The sequence below is a fragment of the Myotis brandtii genome, unplaced genomic scaffold (genome assembly GCF_000412655.1).
Source record: "Myotis brandtii unplaced genomic scaffold, ASM41265v1 scaffold48, whole genome shotgun sequence".
Classification (NCBI taxonomy): domain Eukaryota; kingdom Metazoa; phylum Chordata; class Mammalia; order Chiroptera; family Vespertilionidae; genus Myotis; species Myotis brandtii.
In genome coordinates, this window is record NW_005368341.1 from 470,209 (window position 1) to 487,443 (window position 17,235).

Here is a 17,235-nt window from a genome sequence, read left to right on the forward strand (position 1 = left end):
AGGGGCTGAGGGCCATTTTCAGGCTGGCCAACCCCTTCAGCGGGGACCCTCATCCCATGGGGGCCTGGCCAGCCTGGGTGAGGGGCTGAGGGCCATTTTCAGGCTGGCCAACCCCCCCGGCAACCCAAGCCCCAGACTCTCCTTTTTTCTTTTTTCTGGGATTTTTTTATCTTTTATAATTGAAACGTTGTAGCCTTGAGCAGAGCCCAGTGCCGGCCAGGGCAGGCAGGAAGCTTGGCTTCCTCCATCGCCGGGGGCAACCCAAGCCTCCTGCTTGCTCCAGCTCTGTGGCCGTTGCCATCTTTATGACAGAGTGATGTGGTGATGGTTAATTTGCATATTGCTCTTTTATTAGATAGGCTCGTCCCTCCTGATATTTAGACCTGCTTTTTAATAAACTATTTTCATGTGGAACACTTCCTTTATATTTTTATTTCATTGTAGATTCTTCACATTAGCATTGTTCTCGTCACGTTAAAAAGCTTCAGGTCTTGCTGTGAGTGTTGGTCATCAAGTCGTAGGTTCTGGCCTCGTCCCTTGCATATCAATTACATTTCTCATGCAGGGCCTGTGTAGACAAGTCATGTTCTTCATGCTTTCAGTTTCCATTAATATGTGTGGCTTCCCTGAGCCACTTGGCTAAAATTACTAGCTTTTATTTTTCTACTAGAGGCCCGGTGCACAAAAATTTGTGCACACGAATAAAATGTTTTAATGACATTTTAAAGGATGAGCTAGAGAAGATATTTCCATGAATTTGAAACTATTTGAGAAAAAGAAGTTACTTGATTTCTATCATGTACCAGAACACTGTCATGTTCACTACTTATTTCATCTTCATGTGGCAGGTGAGTCTCAGTGACCCTGGCCCGGGAGACATGTCTCCTGCCAATGGCCCTGACTGTCTCTGCTCAGTAGCCTACCACTCTCACAGCTGATTGGATGTGGGGAAACATGTGACTCGGGAACTGGGCCAGGTTACCTCATGTGAGGCTTTAGAATTCTTTAGAAGTTCCTAGAGTTAGATCAGGGGCCTGTTATGCTTACTTTAAAACCTATGCTGATGAATAATCAGAAAGAGAGGAGAGAGAGAGGGAGAGAGGGAGAGATAGATAGATATTGGGAGAGGAACCCATCCTAGTTAAGAAAAATAGGTGGAAGACTACAGAAAAGAATGCTGACAATTAGCTACCCGCATTTTAAAGACTTTCTAGTTCCCCATTGCAGCCTGTTCAGGGCGTTCCGGCACTTGGGTTCTGTGAGCCATCCCTGTGCTCACACACAAAACTGTGCCTTTTACACAAGTAGGCTCGAGTGGATTTTTAGTCTTTACAAACTAACTGTATCTGACTAAGAAATTTTACAACATTCCTGTGAAAAATCATATTTAAAAATTAGGGCTGACTTTTCTTTTAAAAATAGTGGACTGAGCCCTGTTTCTCTCTGCTGCCTCTCTAAGAACCAGTCAAAGTGCAGTAAAGAAATGAAAGGATTTGTAATCACAGGGACAAGAAGAAAAATGAAGTCAAATTTTGGAACAAGGGGAAGAGAGCGTGATGAGTGTGGTTCCTGTCTTAGCTAAGCAGGGAAGGTGAGGCCCAGGTGCCTGAAAAGGGGGATGAGAATCAGACTAGTACATGTCTCAGACCCCATAAAAACTCAGCCTGGAACCACAGGCATGATGGGAGGCTGGAATGAACCTGAAAAGGAACATGCACCCAGGGAACAGACACCTGGGTGCACTTCTCCAACCTGTCCAGTCAGGCTACAGAACGGAAGCTCATTCCCTGCCGAAAGTAGGCCAGAGTCTCCGACGGAGGGACAGCAGCTTCCCCCGAGGCCAGAGGGGAGGCTCCCACTGACCATGTGGTTGTGTGAGTTTCCCTGTGGGCCCATGGGACTCTCTAGCCCCACTGGAGCCCCGGCTCCCTCATCCTTGGAACACGGCCTGTCCTGAGACACACAGACCCAGGGTGGAGGCTGCAGCGTTCTGCCTGGAGGAAACGCACAGCCGCACAGAAAAGAAATAGGTGTGGGCATTGGGAGGAGTCTCCTATGGAAGCCTCCTGGGCTGAAGCCTAGAAGCTGCCCTGTGTACATAGCACCTGCCTTTAAGTACAAGTGAGCAGTCAACAACCCCCAGACATCTGAGGAAAGCCTTCAACATGAAAGGGGAAGGATACTTAAGGGAATGGGGGGTGGGGTGGGGAGAATGACAATGCAAAATAGCCGTAAGCTTCATTTAGAAGAAGAGGGGAGTTTGGAGACATCAGCTTTGGGAGAGAAGGGCCTCAGACAGGTAAAGGGAGGCGGCTGGAATAGGACTAATAGGAGGATGCTACCAGTTCCAGAAAGCAGGTTCTAGAAGGATCTTTACTGGTAGAAAAATGTGATTATTGTAATGGAGGAACAACGGACTGCCTCGGTCATAGAGAAAGGCGATGAGGACATTAAAAACAACTTTGCAAACGGCTTCATAGAAAAAAATGGGCTAAAGATTTGAACGGGTACTTTAGCAAAGATTATATACGGATGGCAAATAGGCACATAGAAAAGTGTTCACCATCATCATTAGTCATTAGGGGATTGCAAGTTAAAACCACAATGAGATGCCCATCTGACTGGTTAAAGACAAATCAAAACAAAACAAAAAAACACCAAGTGCTAGTGAAAATGTGAAGCTATGAAGCAACTGTAGCCATCACATTGCTGAGTTTAATTCGTTCTGAGACCGAGCTCGTTAAGGAGCTCGTTAACTCAAATTACTCTGTCAACTCAATGATGCAAAAAATCCAAGAGAGAGCTGGTATCTCAAAAAACTCGTTAGTCAGGACACTCGTAAGTCAAGGCCCCACTGTACAGGTCTCAGACCCCATAAAAACTCAGACTGGAACCACAGGCATGATGGGAGGCTGGAATGAACCTGAAAAGGAACATGCACCCAGGGAACAGACACCTGGGTGCACTTCTCCAACCTGTCCAGTCAGGCTACAGAACGGAAGCTCATTCCCTGCCGAAAGTAGGCCAGAGTCTCCGACGGAGGGACAGCAGCTTCCCCCGAGGCCAGAGGGGAGGCTCCCACTGACCATGTGGTTGTGTGAGTTTCCCTGTGGGCCCATGGGACTCTCTAGCCCCACTGGAGCCCTGGCTCCCTCATCCTTGAACACGGCCTGTCCTGAGACACACAGACCCAGGGTGGAGGCTGCAGCGTTCTGCCTGGAGGAAACGCACAGCCGCACAGAAAAGAAATAGGTGTGGGCATTGGGAGGAGTCTCCTATGGAAGCCTCCTGGGCTGAAGCCTAGAAGCTGCCCTGTGTACATAGCACCTGCCTTTAAGTACAAGTGAGCAGTCAACAACCCCCAGACATCTGAGGAAAGCCTTCAACATGAAAGGGGAAGGATACTTAAGGGAATGGGGGGTGGGGTGGGGAGAATGACAATGCAAAATAGCCGTAAGCTTCATTTAGAAGAAGAGGGGAGTTTGGAGACATCAGCTTTGGGAGAGAAGGGCCTCAGACAGGTAAAGGGAGGCGGCTGGAATAGGACTAATAGGAGGATGCTACCAGTTCCAGAAAGCAGGTTCTAGAAGGATCTTTACTGGTAGAAAAATGTGATTATTGTAATGGAGGAACAACGGACTGCCTCGGTCATAGAGAAAGGCGATGAGGACATTAAAAACAACTTTGCAAACGGCTTCATAGAAAAAAATGGGCTAAAGATTTGAACGGGTACTTTAGCAAAGATTATATACGGATGGCAAATAGGCACATAGAAAAGTGTTCACCATCATTAGTCATTAGGGGATTGCAAGTTAAAACCACAATGAGATGCCCATCTGATTGGTTAAAGACAAATCAAAACAAAACAAAAAAACACCAAGTGCTAGTGAAAATGTGAAGCTATGAAGCAACTGTAGCCATCACATTGCTCGTGGGAATGTAAAATGTTGCAGTCACTTCGGCAAACATTTTAGCAGCGTCTTACAAATATATACTTACCATTTGACCCAGCAACCCCATTCCATGGCATTTACCCAAGAGAAAGGGAAGTTATTTCCTCACAAAGATCTGTACATAGCAACTGTGTTCATAATCACCGAAACCTAGAAACCACTGCAATGTCTCCCAGCGGGGGAATGCGTAACACACTGTGGTACATCCACAGAGGGAACACCACTCAGCAATGAAAAGGACTGAAGTCCTGGTACCGACACACCATGGATGAACAGTTTTAAGTGAAAGAAGCCCCACTCAAAAAGCTATGTATTGTATCATTCCATTTATATGATATTCTGAAAAGGTAAACTATAGGGACAGAAAACAGATTAGTAGTTGCCAGAGGTTGGGGGTGGGGCATTGGCAATTGGCTATAAGAGGGAGCAAGGGAGTTTGGAAGTGTGACAGAACTGTTTATCTTACTTGGGGTAGTGATTATGTGACTGTATGATTTGTCAGAAACACACAGAACTGTACATTAAAAGTGTGAATTTTACTATATGTGAATCATAACTTTTAAAAATGAAGGAAAAGTCAATGAGGTTTCTGGCTTGAGTGACAGCTGGAGAGTGCCATTGCTAAGGTTCATAAGAAGGCTTAGCTGGGCAGCAGACAAGCCCAACAGGAAACAGGGTAAAATTCTGCTTTGGCAAACAGAACCCGAGGCAGCAGAAATACAGAGACTGAATATGGGTCAAGGTGGCGGGCTTTTTATTGCTGACTGGCATTCTATTGTCTGAAAATACCAGAATTTATCAGTTTACCAGTTGAGAGGCATTTGAGTTTCCAGGTTCAGGCAATTATGAATAAAGTCTCTATAGTGTCACACTCTTATATGCAGTTTCGCTTTCCACAGTTTCAGTCACCCACGGTCAACCATGGTTTGAAAATATTAGGTGGAAAACTCCAGAAATGAACAATTCATAAGTTTTAAATTATGCATCGCTCTGAGTAGCATGATGACATCTCACCCAGTCCCACTCCTTCCCACCGGGAAGCGAATCATCCTTTGCCCAGCATCTCCACGCTGCATATACAGCCCACTCATTGGTCACTTAGCAGCCATCTGGGTCATCAGACTGACTGTCATGACAGTGCTTGTGTTCACGTGACCCTTATTTTACTTAATAATGGCCCCAGAGCGCAAGAATAGTGATGCTGGTAATTTGGATATGCCAAAGAGAAGCTGTAAAGTGCTTCCCTTAAGTGAAAAGGTAAAAGTTTTGACTTAATACGGCATTTTACCGTATCCATTATCACAAGAAGGGTGAATACAGTACAATAAGATATTTTGAGAAATAAAGAGACTCCATTCACATAACTTTTATTATAGTATAGTGTTATAATTATTATATTCTATTATTAGGTATTGTTTTTAATCTCTTACTGTGCCTAAATAAACTTTATTATAGGAATGTATGCCTAGGAAAAAGTGGTATATAGACATACCACTAACCATGGTTTCAGGCTTCCACTGGGGGTCTTCGAATGTATCTTCTGTGCATAAGTGGGGACTGCCATATATATGCTCCTGTAGCTACTGAAAGATCTGAGCAGATAAGCCAGGGATATCTGTTCCTAAGATGCAAATCTGATCATGTTATTCCCCTGATTAAAATTCCTCACTGGTTCCTTATGCCTACAGCAGGGACTCCGCACATGACCACACATTAGAATCACCTAGAGCACTTCTCAAGTTGCCAGATGCTCAGCCCACCTGCAGAAATTCTGATTTAATTGATCCTTGGATGGGGTTCAAGTGTCAGTTTTTTAAAAAGCTCCTCGTGTGATTTTATTATCTTTTTAGGCTTAAATCTTTTTTAAAGCAGTTTTGAAATGTAATGCACATACCATATAACTTATCCATTTAGAATGTACAATCCAATGGTAAAAGTTAAATTATATATTTTAAATTATGATAAAACGTACATAACATGAAATTTGCCATTTTAAATTGTGTAATTCAATGGCAAAAATTACATTCACAATATGGTATAGTCATCACCACTATTTTCTCTTCCTATTTGACTTTAATAAATAACCAGTTCTATAAACTAAGTCCAAGTGCCTTAGCAAACCCTGAATCCTTTCTGTCTTCCCAGATGCAGCTCCTATCACTTCCTGCCTGGCGTCCTCTTGGATCCAGGCATGCTGAATCATCTTTAACCTTTGAAAACTCTTTACTTGTGTATATTCATCTCTCCGAAACACTATCCCACTACTTATGGTAAAATCCCATGTCTTCAGAGCCAGGCTCCAGTATTATCTTCATGGAGTGCTTTTCACACCCTGGGCTTCCCCTCTGTGATCTATAGCACCCTTTTTCAACTTCTATTCAAGCACTTAATCATGACTGTTTTCTATGTCTGTTTTTGTCTCTTTTACCACATATCCCCTCTCCCCTGCTCTCTCTCTCAGGGTGAAAAGAGAATGTGAAACCTCATGGGAAAGAAATGCTGGCTTTGAGGGAAGGCAGAGGAGAACGAGAATTTAGAGGAGTCTGAGAAAGGTAGCAGGTGTGAAGGAGAGGTCTTGAGCAGAAGTTGTTCCTCGGGGAAGACAGACCTGGGCTGGGATGAGGGAAGAAGGAACTCACAAATTGGGCACTGAAGACAAACAGCCCACTAAAACCTCAGCATACCAGCAAGACGGTTCCTGACTTCTAGAATTAGACATAATCAAATGTAAATGTCAAACCCCAAATCAATACTTGCCAAAAATATACAGTCCATAAAAAAATCAGAATCATGATCCTGAACAGATGTTCCATTTGTTAATTTGATTTTTACTAACAAGATATATTTTTGAAGGCGCTGCTGGATACACCATTTTTGTCCCCTTGTGGGTAAAATCAGAAAGATGTCTTGGTTCAACAGTGCTCAAGAGGTTGAAATGTGTTCTCCTTTGTGATTGGCAGCTCTGATTAGTTCTATTTTTCTGCCTAAGATGCAAAATGCAAACATGCATTGGGATTCTGTGTCATTTCTGCTTCTTTCATCATCACCATTAAAAAAAATTCAAAGCAAGTATCTTTGGAATCTCACTGAAAATGTGGCCTGAGATGCACGAGGCAGAATATACTATGGTCAATCTTCCATACCATCCATATTAACCTAGTGAAAACCATATCAAAAAACAAAACAAAACGTGCACCTGTCATAGAAAAACATGTATGCATTAAACATATCCAATCAGAAATGAATTGTTGAAAGGAGAAAAGTAGATGTTAAAAAGCATTGCAGTCTGGGAGCTAAGGGGAAAAATATATAGATAAAGCAAGCATAGCAAACTCTTAATAATCTTGCTGCACCTGTTATGAGTACACGGCATTCTCCCCACTCTCGTGCGTCTGATGTTGTTGATGATAAATAGTAGAGGGATCATAAACTTACAGATAAATACCTTCAAACATTTGCACAAAGCTAAGGACACAGCTTAATGTATTAGGTTCCATAATTGCAGAATTTCATTTATGTAAAAAATAAGGTCCAAAATAATGACATTTGCAAATAGGTTTGAGTCTCCCGAGCTCTTGCACATGTTATTTCATCCTGGAGCACAGTGACAGACTCCTGCTGTGGTCCTTACCTCTTTCTAATACTATTTAATAAGCTGCCTTTCTCAATGCCCTGAAATCTGAATATCCTGAGAGAGTTCCTCCATCTTTAAAAGCAACAATAATCTGGCATCACCTTTAGAATTAGACTGAATATTAAACATGATAACGGTTGAAACTGACATGAATCAGGGAGAGCCACATTTCCTGCTCCTTATGTATCACTAAGGAAGGATATCACGTCCATACATGATTCAGTTAACTATCGTTTTCTGGAAACCATATCTATTGATTGTTTGTGGCTTGAAACATGCGTAGGAAAACAGTGACTTTTTCACTCCACTGACAGTATCAATAAAGGTCGAGTATATCTTATTTTCTAGAGTGAGATATTTAGCATGCTGTAGGTGTAAGTGAAAGACATAAACTAAGAGACAAAAGTGAGCCTTTCAGACGTTAATGTGATGATGTCTGTGTTATTATGAGCCTAATGATATCAAGTGCTCACAAGAACACATAGGTGTCATGCTGGGAAACCAATGATCTAGCTCTCATCTTGACTGCAGGCAAAGAATATCTCATTAAAGCTATAAATTTCATGAGTCTGTTTCCAAATTTAAAACTCTTAAGGCAAATGGCTCTCATGGTTCAATAATTTTAAAGGGTTGTTCTTACTTGGCTTTGTAACAAGGAAATTAATAGTTTTTCTGCAACAAATCAGAATTATGCCATAGTTGCATGTGTTTTCATGCTGCTGTCTTTAGCGCTTAACTTCCTCTGCACATAACAAAACCATGGACTCCACATTGAATTCACTTTTGGGAGACACTTATTACCTGCTATGATTGCTCAGGACAGAATAGGGTGGAAATGAAATGTGCTCATTCATGGCTATGTAAAAATGGTTTTCTTGAGTTAATATGAAAGGGAGTAAGTTTCTAATCAACCTTCACTAGTCAGAGTGAATCCTATTTAGCCCAAGATCAGGCAATGTGAGTTGCCCATATGGTGTTAGCACCAAACCAATAGAAATGTGTGCAGGCCTCAGGGACCCAAGGCATTGAGACCCAATGTCATAGCAGTTCATTGAACTTGTTTCTTCTTTCTCAATGAACTTCAGAATAAACATTACATAGCCATGTGAGAGATGCAGTTTTAGAAAACATTCTCCTTTTTGGGAGGAGGGGGTATACATTCAATTTAAAGAGCAACCACTTGCTGCATTTGGGAAAATCGAGACAAATTATAGTGGCTATAGGACAATCAGATATATCAAATGCCTGCCACTGTTGAAGCTTAGTGGAAAGGCATTAGTGATTGTTGTGCAGGAAGAACATATACATGATGAGCAATAAGAATATAATTATTGCTTTCCAAAAAAAAAAAAACTAAACAAGCAAAATGACTTAGTCTTACATAATTTTATCTGGATGATCAAAAAGTTACAAATGAAAAACTGTTATACCCCAGGAAGGGCATGTCCTATTTGGTGTGTGTGGGAATGAAACTCAAAGCAGTTCATAAACCTTTAAAGTTGTAGTAACTGGGCACACATCTTGCTTTTCTCCTCCCTCAAGTTTTTTAGTCCAAAGGGAAATGGATAGAAATAGTCCAGAAGATATAGTTATGATATACAAAAAATTTTAATTGGCTTTAAATGTATTTTCAACTGCAAAGGCCATTAAAAAATCATTAAAACAGAACATGCAATCATTAAGAAGCTTTAACTACATTAAATGTTTTCAATAAGATATCACACTATTTTTTGAATGTTGAATTTTTTTGTATGTTAATTTCTTTGAAAACTTTCATTAGCATCTTTTGCAGTGATTATTTCTAGTGTTTACACTGTTGTTACAAATGCTATTGCATAACACATCCAATTTCCCTGAAAGAAAAATCAAAGATTAAATACTAATTTTGTGAACCATGCTACTTAGTGTGACAAGTGTATTCTGAAAAGAATAACCACAATGAAGTAATATGACTTTTACTTAAAAAGAAAAGAAGATGCCTCTAGTTTTTGGCTACCATTTCTTTTGTATAAAAATCTATAGTGGAGTTACTGGGTCATATATTAAGGGTATGTTTAATTTCATATGAAACTTTCAAACTCTTTCCCAAAGTGGTGTATCATTTTATACTTGAGTAATAATCAGGTAGACAGGATGACAAAGTCATTTAGCTGTCAGTCAGCTTTTTGCCATGGCCACACACTGCTTTTTCAATAAGCTCATTAACAAAATGGCCATTCTTCAGGGAGAAAGGTTATGAATGGACTTAATAACATCAGTATTTACTTCTGAAGACTGATTTGGTTAACGCTGCTCAATGCCTAACTTGCTAACAGCAGCAGCCTATCCTCAACCTCTTATGTGACATCTCTATTAGTTTTCTATTGCTGCATGGACATTACCACAAAATTAGCAGCTGATAACAATGCATACTAATTATTTCCCAATTTTCATGGATTTATAGTCTGGACATGGCTTAGCTAATGAATTATTATCACACTTTGTATTATAGCCTAGGAATAATTATGTCCAGTAGAAATGGAAACCACATATGTAATTTCAAATTTTCTATGAACCATATAAAAAGTGAAGATAGTTTAAATGTATTATACTAATGTATTTTATTTAACTAAATCTATTCAAATATTATTTTAGCATATAATCAGAATAAAAATAATTAATGAGCTGTTTTACCATTTTTCATGCTAAGTCACCGAAGTCTGACATGTATTTTATTTTATTTACATCTCAATCAAGACTAGTCATATTTTAAGTGCCTGATAGCCACCTTTGGCTAGTGGCTGCTATATTGGACAACACAGTTTAGACATTTTAGTGGATATACAGCGGTAACTCACTGTGGTTTTAATTTTCATTTTCCTTATAACTAAATGAGGTTGAGCATGTTTACGTGTACTTACTGGCCATTTGTATATCTTCTTTTGTATGTCTGTCCAAATGTCCAGCAATAGGTGAGTAGATATACAAATTCTGGTATATTTATACAATGAAAAAGTACTCAGCAATAAAGAGGAATAAACTACTGATTCATGCTGTAACATGGATGAAACTCAAAATATGCTGGATGAAGAGAGCCAGACTCAAAACAACATATACAAAATGATTCAATTTGTATGAAATTTTAGAGCAGACAAAATAAGAAAGAAAGCAGATCAGTGGTTTTCGTAGGAATGTGTTAGTGATTACAAAATTTTACAAGAAAACTTTTAGAAGTGATGGAAATACTTTATATTTAGATTTGACTGATGACTACATAGATATATACTAAATTTATTGAACTGCACATTTAAAATGGGTGTTTCTTTGTATGGAAATCATACTCCAATAATAACGATTTAACGATAAAAGCTGTACATGTTAGTAGCACTTGTTATGTACTCTGCAGGCCAATTGCAAAATAAAACTGTGAGGCCCCTTATTAAAAAATTAAGCATTTTTAAGAATTTCAAGGCAGTGACAGCAGAGAAAGTTTATCTATTATGGAATCCCCAATGATAGACCATGCATGGCATGGAGTAGGTCCTAAGAACATTCTGTTGAATGAATTTAAGAATTTGGGCATCTTAATGCCCAGTACATTCCATTAGAGAACAACATAACACCTCTTGCGATTTCTGTTGTTTGTTCCATAGACCTGAAGAAAGAGAATTCTGAATACTTTTTTTAAAATGCTGTTCTTCAGAATGATAGAGAAAAATACTGATTAAAAGTTGTGTTGCTGCCCTAGCTGGTTTGGCTCAGTGGATAGAGCGTCAGCCTATGGACTGAAGGGTCCTGGATGTGCAGGAGGCAGCGATAGATGATTCTCTCTCATCATTGATGTTTCTATCTCTCTCTCCCTCTCACTTCCTCTCTGAAATCAATAAAAACATATATTTTTTAAAAAGTTGTGTTGCTTTTAAATTCTTGGAAGATGTGAAGAAATATAGTTCAGTAACTAACATGAAGACAGTACACTTTGGCTGAGTGGGTGGAAATTATACAGGAATCATGAAGTAGAAGGGAATTTTGTCCTTTAGATATTTTATATCGTTATAGATTGGCTTCTGTTGGCAGTACTACACCTAGTATGGGTCATGGAGATTTAGAAATAAAACAGGTGCAGTGGTTTATCTTCTTTAGAAATCAACCTTTAGATTATATTCTAATTATAAACTTTTCTAAGGACCCTAAATATATATAATCCATATTGCTATAGCCTTTTCATTGGGACTTCACTCTAGTACTCCTTAGCATGATTCAGATTTGTTATAAAAGAGGCATTTGGACTGTGAAAAAAGAAATATCTGTTATTTAAGCCACCAGCCTGGGGTATTTTGTTATGGCAACCTGAGCTAAAATAATAACTAATATTCTATAGTTATTATATGCATTATAAGAATATATTAATTAACATTAATATAATCAATGATTATGCATATTAATAATATAAATTATATGCATAATTTAATTCAAATTAAGTGACTAGCTTAATCATTCACATAATGTGGGCAACTTTAGCATTATAGCAAGATTTATATGTGCTTATGGCATGAATGTATGGCCCCTAAAACTTTGAGAAACTCACATGGTGCATTTTTCCTAAAGGAAATTTACAGTGGTTCTACTGTCCTACTCACTATCCTAAATCAAGGGGTATATATTTAGAAAAGAAAATTAGAAAGGGAACTGGGTTTTTGAATGGTTAAAGGTATCACTTAAATGTAAATAACATGCCTGCTAGATGGCTGCGTGTCACTGTGCCTCTCATACCTAAAACTTATTTTAGAAATTAAAGAATTAAGAGCTGAGATGACAGCATACTAATAATTAAATGAGCACTCTACTGAAAAAATATGGCCATAAAGTTATTGAAAAATCAGAAAAGCAATAAGATCCCTCCATACCTGTTGTTTCAGCATAACTCAATGTAAAAAGGCAAAGCAGGGCATTCATGTTCTGGAGCAGGTGGAGGAGTAGTTATAATTGTTTCACTTATTTCACTCAAGCCAGTCTTCAAAAGGAATTAAGTGTACTAAGAAGGTGGGGGGGAAGAAAGAACTAAAGGAGGAGTAGCAGGTGATGAATGAGGTGCTAAGAAGAAAGGGGAGAATAGTGAATTGAGGAGGTATGGAGTTAAGAATTTCACAATGATAAAATGTGATATTCTGGAGTGAGACTGCTTGGGTCTGCCAATTAAATTACAAGCTACGTAACCTTGGTTAACGTATTTCCCATATCTAAGCCTCAGATTAATCATTGATAAAATGGGAAGGGTAATAGTAACTATATTATAGGTTCATTGGGATGATTAGTGGCATAATGCATACTAAGTAGCATTTAGCATAGTGCCTGCAAATAATAACTATAATACATGTAAATTATTATATGAATCATGTATTATTGCTTCTTTTCAAAAGTGACACTAAATGGAAAAAATAGGGGAAAGTCAAATTATTTTGTATTTACTAATTGTGAAAGCCCTCTGCAGACTTTGACCCAACTTTTCCCAGACTTTTCCTAGTCTCAGTCTTTGCTCCTAAATTCTTCGAGGGGGTCTAGTCTGTGGGGTACAGCTGTTTTCCTGATATCCACATGTTGTGCATTATTTGGGACTTAGCAATGAATTTTCTATCTTGCCTAGTTGCAGTTTTCCCACTTCATACCACTTTATCATAGCTGCCAGCATGTCCCACTGTCACACCTTCATTGAGCTTGTCAGACACATGTGATGAAACTATGGCCACAGGGCAAGTCCATGGATTCTATTCTCACAGGGAGGAAGTTGTATTTCTGACATTCTCTTATAAGCCTTCCAAAGTTCTCTTTCTCATTTTAAGAAAGTCTGCCTTAAATAATCAAACAAAGACATCTATCAAAAACATTTGGCTCTGCAAATAGCAAGTAGATTCTTTGCTCCTACTGTAGTTGGCAAATGATAGCTTGGGAATAAGAACCAGGGAAAGAAAAATGGCTGGTTGCTGAGAAAGATGGGAATCAAAGAAATTTTACAGAATCCCTAAGCCAAACAGGTGGGAACTGTTCTTGAAATGTCCAGAAAAAGTGTACATAGTAGGTCCTTAGTAAATATTTTATGAATCAAAAGTTATGGCCCTACTTCTGCCACAGATAATGTTAAATCATTTCTTTTTCGCTTTTACCTGCAATCCTAGGATATTAGGTGATATATAAATTGATATATGTTGAAATCAGAAAATGGTCTTTCATCTTGTGGCATTGGTTGATTTTAAGTGTTTTCACGTGCACTTGTTCACTTTTGAACTATGCTGGTTTCTCTTTATAAATTAACTGCAATTCTGTTAAGGTCCTTGAAGAAGACAACAGAGACTAGTAAGGGGATAAAAGACTCAGTTTTCTTTCAGGTCATTCAGATGTGCTAACACTTAGGTTATAGATTAGAGAAAAATTCTGTCTCTATTCTCAAATCTCAGTTAAGAATTTTTAAAAATATGTTTTAAAGGCCTAACTTTTATATAAAAGTTTAAATTGCTCTAAAAAACATACAAATTTCAAATGCAAGCTCCTATTTCATTTTCAACAACTTTATTCAGAACATTTTGCAGATTAAGATTTTACAATTAACATTTTACAATTAGAAATTTTATCTACTACTACATAAGTTGCAAACTTTTCAAAACACTACAGAAAATCCTTTATTTCTTTGGATTTTTCTGTTCCATGCTGAGCTCCTGAGATATATTTTTTCTTTCAGCTTCATTTTCATCTTCCTGTGAAATAAATTTTAGAAAACATTAAAATAAAAACTTTAGGGCATTTTTATTGGCTATACTTAATACATTTTAACTCTATTTCTCTGAAGAATTGACTATTATGATTCTAGTAATCCTAGGGAAAAGGCTGTAACAAAATGCAAAAATTATGTAACATTTAAATATTTTTATTGGGTGCTGTTTTATACTATACGTTGACTAACAATTTCTGTATTTTTAAAAGTAACTTGTTTTATCAACTACCTAAAAATGTCTTTTGAAATCATACCTGCCACTAAAAAGTGTCCTTTTAAAGGGGGTGAATTGGGTATTTTTACTTCACCATTTGATGAAAAACAATAAATTTAACTTCAGAGACACTATGTGCTCCAAGCATGGCATTTTTGTGTCATCTAGCATACTTTCTTGACAGCTCTGCCAATTTTCCAATTACTTGCACCACCATATGTTATCTGAAGATCAGTCAGCTCTAAAATAGGAAACATGGGCATGACAGACTAGAGAAAGCTTACAGCCGCCTACAGCTTCGATTCTAGGTGGTGGCCTCATAACTCAGAGTGGGTGCCTGTGGAACATGGCGAATAAATGAAGTGACATCATGTCTGGTTCCATAGGAACAAAGTGCTTCTGGTGTTCATTATTAAACGGCGACCTCCAAAGTATAAATAATGAGAGTCTGGAAAAATACTTCATCTCACAATTTGAAACCCATCTCATCATACCTGTTCCTTCAACAATACACACGCACAAAGCAGTCTTGCTTTTCTAATACTTTTTTATTTATCCAGTAAGATCTTTCATTTTAACGGAAGTAAAAAGCATTGCCTAACTCTTGACTGAGTTCATTAAAGCAGTAGAAATTTCTTAAGTATCTCTAGATAACAGTAATAATATCGGTATCACCAAATGCATCACCCTGTATCTTGTAAAACAAAATTCAATTCAGTTAAATCATTGTTGAGCTTTGCTTAGTAAACTGATCATATAAGCAAATGCAGATCATGGTATACATATTTGTTTTCCATGAAAAACCACACTTTACCTGTAAACATTAAGTTGAAGAAAGCTTCCTTTATATATTTTATCTCTAAATTCAATAGCATTAGTGATTCAGATTTTGTCGACACCAGGAAAGTAGAGAAATTATCAATATTATCAACCAGCCTGAATATTATAGCTATGTAAGGGATGGTGTTTCAAATATCACCTTGGCAATGTAATTTTAATATATTTCTCTAAGCATAAAAGGCCACTGTAAATATTATGTTCCTTGCCTCATGCAAACCTATGAATGAACCAGTAGTTTCCACTTTTAGACAAAAATTTCTAGAGGTTACATTTTAATAACATCATAATAAAAAGTAAATACTACTCTACACTTTCCACTGACTCCTTCAGGTGAGACACTGACAGAAAGTATTAAATCAGCAGGTAAAAGTGGCAAGAAATTTTTGTTAATTAGCACTGAGTTTGTCTATATATTCCTCAAGGCAGGGCTTTATCTTTTTTATCATATATTCCTACCATCAAACAGGGCACATTTAATATATAATTGGAGTCCAATAAATGTTTTCTGAGCTATGTGAAACAGTGGAGTAAAAATTGACTAAGAGAAAGTTCTGCCTAAACTAATATGTAATTTTGAAAAGCGTAATATTCTTTCTTACCCAGTAGTCACACTGCTAGCTTAGAACAGTACTAAAAGCCTTAATAAGCAAAAATGCTTGAAGCAAAATCAGCCAAGATAGCTATTACCAAGTTCATATCCTTTATTATGTACAAGAATGGAGCCGTTATCATGTGGAGTCTACTAACTTCCCACACCAATATGACTCACTGGTTTAAGAAGTGTGGTTATCCAGTTTTCCTAGCAACCTTCAATGATGCTCTAAGTCAAAATAGGAATGTAAAGGCTTAATAATGTCCCTGAGAGCTAGGAAGTATCTATATGCTTTACTTTCATATTTAACTAACTTTCTTAATATAATGCCAGCCTTTTTATTGTTAAATTTCTCTGAGTAAGAAAATATGGTTTGTAAATGCACGCCTCTTCTAGCATTGCCTTCTGTTCAGGACAGGTGCAAATCTGTTGCACACTCTCCTTCATGCTGAAGACATGTCTTAAAATATCTTGCCTTTCTATGCCTTTAAAACAGTTGACTAAGTAACAAGATCCAACCTCTTTCTTCCTTTGCACAAGGATAGCTGTGACCTGGGTGGGAAAAGAATTATGGAGGGGTGGAAAAGGCATTTAATCCTTACTGCTAGAGTATAATTCATCATAACTGCTATAGATTAGCATCATAAAAATGATCAAAATAACAGTAATAGATGAATTAGAGAAAGTAAAGCTCCAGAAAGGATTTTAGAGGTTGCTTTGGCTTCTTCTTCTACTTTTTTTTAAAGTGTTAATTTGTGTTTCCAACATTGCAGATCACTTTTTGTAAGAAAATTGTAATTCGGGATTAATGAAAACATTAAAATAGCTCAGGCAGCAAATCAAGTACCACTGACAAATGACTGAATAATGAATGAGTGCAAAAAAAGGAAGCCATTTTACCAAAGAATTTCTTCACTACTGGATATGAAAGGCAGGCGAACATTTCTCTAATAGATGGCAGGGTTATGTCACTCTTTGCTGAGGAAAGACATCTGTGTGTTTCCCAGGGAGAGACCCTTGCCACACGGATCATTTTCTTGGTGACAGCCCTGACAGGTTTGACATGTGTTTCATGAAGTGTTCTGAAAGCAGTCAGCAAGAAAATGTACCCTTTGGGGCTGCTGGAAAGGAGACAGATTCACCTCGTAATGTTTCAGCTTGTTAATTCATACACCCCTCCCCTCCCCCCAAAAAAGTGTTGATTGTAACATCCTTGCAGATCTGCTACTTATGTGTGGAATTTCAAAAATACTCATA

The 17,235-nt window shown here is 38.1% G+C and overlaps 1 protein-coding gene across 2 annotated transcripts in view; it reads right to left on the reverse strand.

Annotated features, from left to right (window-relative positions):
* Positions 1–17,235, reverse strand: part of PHF14 (PHD finger protein 14) — a 154,363-nt gene that overhangs the window by 3,801 nt on the left and 133,327 nt on the right. Inside the window, exon 18 of one of the 2 annotated variants that reach the window (XM_005876033.2) lies at positions 14,114–14,315. The exons of the other annotated variant lie outside the window; for it this stretch is intronic. Coding sequence (XP_005876095.1) covers positions 14,241–14,315 — 75 coding nt within the window. The 3' untranslated portion in view covers positions 14,114–14,240. Of the gene's footprint in view, positions 1–14,113; positions 14,316–17,235 lie in introns of those variants that run through there. 2 annotated transcript variants of the gene reach the window in all.